This window comes from Halichoeres trimaculatus, unplaced genomic scaffold (genome assembly GCF_033239565.1).
Source record: "Halichoeres trimaculatus isolate MK-OKI-2021-1 unplaced genomic scaffold, fHalTri1.1 fHalTri1_scaffold_17, whole genome shotgun sequence".
In the NCBI taxonomy this organism is placed as follows: Eukaryota; Metazoa; Chordata; class Actinopteri; order Labriformes; family Labridae; genus Halichoeres; species Halichoeres trimaculatus.
In genome coordinates this window covers 31,909,338-31,916,837 of record NW_027437195.1, presented here as the reverse complement: position 1 = coordinate 31,916,837, position 7,500 = coordinate 31,909,338, and the positions used below count along the sequence as shown (strand labels likewise).

The window sequence follows — 7,500 nt, the reverse complement described above, 5'->3', positions numbered from 1 at the left end:
TAGTTTCTAGTCTTGTCTCCTGGTCTAGTTTCTAGTCTTGTCTCCTGGTCTGGTTTTTGGTCTGGCCCTCTTTGTGTCATGTACTCTGGTTTCTTAAGGGATTTGTGAGGAATGAATATTGTTAAGTTCATCAGCACCTGGTTCCACTAAAACCTGACCAAACCTGTTTAACGGCTGGCCAGTCCCAGTCTGGGAGTCTGGGGGGTCCCTGAGACGGTCTCTCAGAGTCCATGAGGCCGATCAGCTGCTTTGCTCTCAGAGACCAACACTCAGACCAACACTCAGACCAACACTCAGACCAACACTCAGAGACCAACACTCAGAGACCAACACTCAGACCAACACTCAGACATCAACACTCAGACCAACACTCAGACCAACACTCAGACCAACACTCAGACCAACACTCAGAGACCACCACTCAGACCAACACTCAGACCAACACTCAGACCAACACTCAGAGACCACCACTCAGACATCAACACTCAGACCAACACTCAGACCAACACTCAGAGACCAACACTCAGACCAACACTCAGACCAACACTCAGACCAACACTCAGAGACCAACACTCAGAGACCACCACTCAGACCAACACTCAGACCAACACTCAGACCAACACTCAGACCAACACTCAGACCAACACTCAGACATCAACACTCAGACCAACACTCAGACCAACACTCAGACCAACACTCAGACCAACACTCAGACCAACACTCAGAGACCAACACTCAGAGACCAACACTCAGACCAACACTCAGACCAACACTCAGACCAACACTCAGACCAACACTCAGACATCAACACTCAGACCAACACTCAGACCAACACTCAGACCAACACTCAGACCAACACTCAGACCAACACTCAGAGATCAACACTCAGACCAACACTCAGAGATCAACACTCAGACCAACACTCAGAGACCAACACTCAGACCAACACTCAGACCAACACTCAGACCAACACTCAGAGACCAACACTCAGACCAACACTCAGAGATCAACACTCAGACCAACACTCAGAGACCAACACTCAGAGACCAACACTCAGAGACCAACACTCAGAGACCAACACTCAGAGACCAACACTCAGACCAACACTCAGACCAACACTCAGACCAACACTCAGAGACCAACACTCAGAGACCAACACTCAGAGACCAACACTCAGACCAACACTCAGAGACCAACACTCAGAGACCACCACTCAGACCAACACTCAGAGACCAACACTCAGACCAACACTCAGAGACCAACACTCAGACCAACACTCAGACCAACACTCAGACCAACACACAGAGACCAACACTCAGAGACCAACACTCAGACCAACACTCAGAGACGTCTCCAGTTCAGTTTCTCCTCGTTTACAGCGTGTTACACACGGAGGCGTCACAGTGATAGCTGCCTGTTACTTAGTCCACAGGCGGTGTGGGAAGAAGTGTGTGAGCAGTGTGTGTGAGCAGTGTGTGTGTGAGCAGTGTGTGTGTGAGCAGTGTGTGTGTGAGCAGTGTGTGTGAGCAGTGTGTGTGTGAGCAGTGTGTGTGAGCAGTGTGTGTGAGCAGTGTGTGTTTTCTTGCGTTCAGGCCACTGGTCTCCAGCTCAGCATCTGGGTGAACTGTCTGAGTTACTGACATCACTCCGTGTCAGGGTGAACTCAGGCTGCTGGCTGAGCTCTGTGATTGGACGTTGGAGGCTCCACCTGTCTCTGACGTGAGTCGAAACACCTGGAGGAGATTTAGTTTGAGATCAAACTCCTGAAACTCCTGCTGCAGGGTGGACGTCAGAGACTCACAGCAAACATCATCTGATCCCGTCCGTCAGAGCGTGAAGCGTCTGTCTGCAGAAACCATCAGGATGAGGTTTCATCAGTCCCTTCATCTTCTTCTTTGGTTGGAAACTCGCTCACACACTGAAAGGTCTCCACAGGAGCTGTAATCTGAGAATAATCTGAGAATAATCTGAGAATAATCTGAGAATAATCTGAGAATAATCTGAGGACTCAGACTGCAGCGGGCTGGGGTCTCTGTACCAAACCAGGAGTCCACTGACAGAGTGGTTTCTGGCTCAGACAGGACGGGGTGTCAGGGTCTGTTTGGACTCAGTCGCTTTAAAGAGCGCACCCTGCAGGCAGCGATGGGTGAAACAGGAAGTCCTCTTTTAAAAAGTGATCTGATTGAATATCATCCATCCAGAAAATAACTCAGCGACTTTTTTCATATGGAGAGTTTTCTGTTAAACGTTGGGTTAACTCCACTTCCTGTGTGGGAATAATCCACAGAGATGATCTGTTTCCTGTGAACAGACGAACTTTAACTGATCCTCACCGTGTTGTTCGGTGTTATCAACACTCATTACTCTGAGAAAAGTTCCTCTGGAGTTCGCTGCTCAGGTTGGTTCCTCTGACACAGGAGGAAACTCTGCGGGGAGTTGCTGCTCTGATATCTCTCTGAAATTAATTGTGGCTAAAGTGTGAAAGCAGGCGAAGCCCTGAGCGGAGGAAACAGACAATAACTCCAGAGATGTGCTGTTTCAGGTTTCATTGGGTCCACTTTGCTGTTGTCACATCCCATTTCCCTCAGAGGGTTTGAGTCAGTCTCTCTTCAAAACAGAGGAAACATCAGAGCGCCTCTCGTCTCACGGTGAGGAGTCATGTCTGAGAGAAAACGCTCAATCTGCTCAATCTGATCAAATCTGATCAAATCTGATCAAATCTGATCAAATCTGCTCAAATCTGATCATCTCCACAGAATCACATCACGACTCCTCCATCTGCCTCCTCCATCTGCCTCCTCCATCTGCCTCCTCCATCTGCCTCCTCCATCCGCCTCCTCCATCAGCCTCCTCCATCTGCCTCCTCCATCCACCTCCTCCATCCTCTCTAATCAGCCTCCTCCATCTGCCTACTCCATCCGCCTCCTCCATCCTCTCTAATCAGCCTCCTCCATCTGCCTCCTCCATCCGCCTCCTCCATCCTCTCTAATCAGCCTCCTCCATCCGCCTCCTCCATCCGCCTCCTCCATCCTCTCTAATCAGCCTCCTCCATCTGCCTCCTCCATCCGCCTCCTCCATCCTCTCTAATCAGCCTCCTCCATCTGCCTCCTCCATCCGCCTCCTCCATCCGCCTCCTCCATCCGCCTCCTCCATCCTCTCTAATCAGCCTCCTCCATCCTCCTCCTCCATCCCGCCTCCTCCATCTGCCTCCTACATCTGCCTCCTACATCTGCCTCCTCCATCCGCCTCCTCCATCCTCTCTGATCGGCCTCCTCCATCTGCCTCCTCCATCTGTCTCCTCCACCCCCTCTGAGTGGCCTCCATCCTCTCTGATCGGCCTCCTCCATCTGCCTCCTCCATCTGTCTCCTCCACCCCCTCTGAGTGGCCTCTCCATCTGCCTCCTTCACCCTCCCTGATCGGCCTCCTCAATCCTCTCTGATCGGCCTCCTCCATCCTCTCTGATCTGCCTCCTCCATCCTCTCTGATGTGCCTCCTCCATCCTCTCTGATGTGCCTCCTCCATCCGCCTCCTTCACCCTCTCTGAGCGGCCCCCTCCACCCACCTCCTCCAACCTCTCTAATCGACTTCCTCCATCTGCCTCCTCCATCCTCTCTGATCGGCCTCCTCCATCCTCTCTGATCTGCCTCCTCCATCCTCTCTGATCTGCCTCCTCCATCCTCTCTGATCAGCCTCCTCCATCCGCCTCCTCCATCTGCCTCCCCCATCCTCTCTAATCTGCCTCCTCCATCTGCCTCCTCCATCCTCTCTGATCAGCCTCCTCCATCCGCCTCCTCCATCTGCCTCCCCCATCCTCTCTAATCTGCCTCCTCCATCTGCCTCCCCCAACCTCTCTAATCTGCCTCCTCCATCTGCCTCCCCATCCTCTCTAATCTGCCTCCTCCATCTGCCTCCCCCATCCTCTCTAATCTGCTCCTCCATCTGCCTCCCCCAACCTCTCTAATCTGCCTCCTCCATCTGCCTCCCCCATCCTCTCTCATCTGCCTCCTCCATCTGCCTCCTCCATCCTCTCTGCTCTGCCTCCTCCATCCTCTCTGCTCTGCCTCCTCCACCCTCTCTGATCTGCCTCCTCCATCTTCTCCATCTGTCTCCTCCACCCCCTCTGAGCGGCCTCCTCCACCCTCTCTGATCTGCCTCCTCCATCTTCTCTGATCGGCCTCCTCCACCCTCTCTGAGCGGCCTCCTCCACCCTCTCTGATCGGCCTCCTCCATCTGCCTCCTCCATCCGCCTCCTCCACCCTCTCTGAGCGGCCTCCTCCACCCTCTCTGCTCTGCCTCCTCCACCCTCTCTGCTCTGCCTCCTCCACCCTCTCTTGGCCCTCTCTGCTAACGGCAAGTGACTGCAGAAGCGTCTCGTCTCTCGGCGCAGGGCGCGCTCAGAATGAGCCTCACGTCCTCGCTCTTCATCTAATTCTTCTGTTGTGCTCGCTGCGAGTGGCGGAGGAGAAGAGCGCCGGCTAAACGCCTCAAATGTAAATGGATGGTGAAAGAATCCCTCCCAAAGTCACGGAAATCAGAAGTCAGACATAATCGTCGGGGCCGGAGAAACAGTGAAATGTTGGAGCTGTGGAGCGGCAGACGTGGCTGATGCTGTGAGGTGTTTCCAGATGACTCTGATTTCTCTGATTTCTCTGATTTCTCTGATTTCTCTGATAGATGTTCAGGCAGAGTTTGCAGCAGGCCGCGCTGACAGGAAGTGTCACTTACGGCTTTTTAAACACGTCAGGACGTCTCGTTTTGCAGCGTTTCGCCATCTTTACGCTCAATTTGTTCAGTGAGTCCAGATGAGCATACATTAACATTTAGCCGTACATTAATATTTCTCTGATGAGTGTCGGAGCAGCGCGGCGAGGGCGGTTAGAGACTCCTGCAGCTGCCTCCAGGCTCTGTTTCCATCCTTCCTCATCAGGTTTAACGTCTCTGACTGAATGAGCGGGTGTTTCTCTAACATCCTAAATAAAACCCACACCTGTGGCTGCACCTCCTTCATATCTCTGCTCCTCCTGCCACCTGCTGCCTCCACCTCCACCTCCCACGTCTTTTCAGGCCCCCCGTCGAGTTCAAACACAGATCCTATTTTCACTTTTCCCTGCACAGAAAACAAACGGCGGCTCCTCCCGGGAGACGACGCTCGCTGCATTAATTCATCCGTGTCCTCGCAGACTTCACTCAGATATTGTTTCCTGGCTGTCTGCTGGGACTGGAGGACTTTCTGGAGGGTCGCTGTCTGCTTTGAGCTCCCTGGTGGGAGGCGTCTCTTTGAACGAAGGAGTGTTGAAGTTTGGATACCTGCAGAGACACGTGCAGGCTGCATGAAGTTAGCGTGTGGGTTATCACCACGCCACGGTGTGTTTGCATGTTATGAAGATGTATTAGTGCCGGAGGCTGTTGGTGAGCGTATCGAGCAGTGCGCGGCTCTTATCTCTCCTCCATCAGTCGTCCTGGATCTTCACTTGAGTCACGTTGAGCCTAACTTTGGACTCCGTATGAAAGCGTCTCCCCCTCAACCTTGCCTGGAGCAGTGAGGGGGTGAAAAACGGAGCAAAGCCCCAAAGGAGGGAGGGGGAGGTCCATCTGTGGGCTGCGTTCAAGGACAACAGTGTTAGCGGCTCTGGTGTGGACAGGCCAGTGTGTGGACAGGCCAGTGTGTGGACAGGTCAGTGTGGACAGGCCAGTGTGTGGACAGGCCAGTGTGTGGACAGACCAGTGTGTGGACAGGCCAGTGTGTGGACAGACCAGTGTGGACAGGCCAGTGTGTGGGCAGGTCAGTGTGTGGACAGACCAGTGTGTGGACAGGCCAGTGTGGACAGACCAGTGTGTGGGCAGGTCAGTGTGTGGACAGACCAGTGTGTGGGCAGGCCAGTGTGTGGACAGGTCAGTGTGTGGACAGGCCAGTGTGGACAGGCCAGTGTGTGGGCAGGTCAGTGTGTGGACAGGCCAGTGTGTGGACAGGCCAGTGTGTGGACAGGACAGTGTGTGGACAGGACAGGCCAGTGTGTGGACAGGCCAGTGTGTGGACAGGACAGGACAGTGTGTGGACAGGCCAGTGTGTGGACAGACCAGTGTGGACAGGCCAGTGTGGACAGGCCAGTGTGGACAGGACAGTGTGTGGACAGACCAGTGTGTGGACAGGCCGGTGTGCGGAGGCCGCGGCGTCTGGCTGAACTGTGGACGCCATTGTTGTCCTGCCAAGCCCACGGAGCCGCTGCAGATCAGACGCGAATCATTGACTCCTTGTTTGTCTCGGCGGCGCTCCTCGTACTCAGGGTGGGAGATAATGAGCCGGTGTGACGGATCGCTCCTGATCGTGGCTGTGCTGAGTTACGGCAGCTGCTGGGATGGTTGTGCTGCGCGCGGCGCTCATAAAAGCTGCGTTTAATGTGATTGTGTGTTATTCAGCCCGAGGTGCTGGAGGATGGCGAGATCTATTAATCTCTGTTCTGATCTTGTTTTCCGTTTCCCTCCTCCCTTCTCTCCTTTCCATCTGTGCGACCTCCTCAATCACTCTGTGCTCCCCCTCTCACTCTGCTCCTCCTCCTCCTCCTCCTCCTCCTCCTGTCCTCTCACAGAACCGGTTTCACCTGCAGATGTCGGCCCGCGTGCCTCCTTCCACCCTGGGCAGCATGCTCCTGGCGGTCCTGCGGGGGAGAGACGGGGACAGGGACAGAGGGAGCCGGGGGGAGGACAGCTGGGGAGGAGCAGCTGTGGTTTGCCCCGGCTGGGAGGAGGGAGGTGATGGATTGCTGTCCCACCTGCAGATGCACAGCGGCGCTTCGTGGCATTTATGGGACATCATCAACTTGACTCGCAGCTCAGGGGGCGGCGACAGAAGAGGGGACGCCAGCGAGGAGAGGAGGGAGGATCAGAGGGAGGAGGAGGCTCTGAAGATCCTCTCCTCCCGCTTCCTGCGCTCCCCTTCTCCCATCTCCTCCGTGCTCCTCATGGGCTCCGACCCCGAGTGTCTGTCCTCCGTGCTGCGGGCCGCTCAGCGCCTCGCCCCGCTGCTCCCTGCGCTGCAGTGGATCATGGGATACCCCCTGTCTCCAGACTCTCTCCACACCCTGGGAGGTCCCCTGGGGCTGCTGGCCTACGGGGAGGTGGGCCGTAAGCCAATCAGCTTCTACATCAGGGACGCCTTGCAGCTGATTGGTCGAGCGGTCACCGCAGCGACCATGGTGAGGCCGGACTTAGCGCTGATCCAGAACACGGTGAACTGTTACGACAAGCCCAACCGCCACGAGCTGCCCTCTTCAGGACAGTACCTGGCCAGGTAGGTGCACACACACACACACACACACACACACACACACACACACACACACTGCAGCCATATCATCTGAGCACGTTTATCGGACTCACTCAGTTTGCTGATCGTAGAAGAAGCAGAGAAACTACTAGAGAGACTGGGACCACGCTGCCCCCTGAGGCCTGGGGAGGTAATGCAGAGCCACAGATTCAGAGAGTCAGTTTGGATTCCTTCA

General features: G+C 54.9%; 1 protein-coding gene across 2 annotated transcripts in view; it reads left to right on the top strand.

Moving 5' to 3' along the window:
- LOC141806145 (glutamate receptor ionotropic, NMDA 3B-like) overlaps positions 1 to 7,500 on the top strand; it is a 104,149-nt gene that overhangs the window by 49,299 nt on the left and 47,350 nt on the right. For both annotated transcript variants that reach the window (XM_074691417.1, XM_074691416.1), the window contains exon 2: positions 6,589 to 7,289. In XM_074691417.1, coding sequence (XP_074547518.1) covers positions 6,589 to 7,289 — 701 coding nt within the window. The remainder of the gene's footprint in view (positions 1 to 6,588; positions 7,290 to 7,500) is intronic.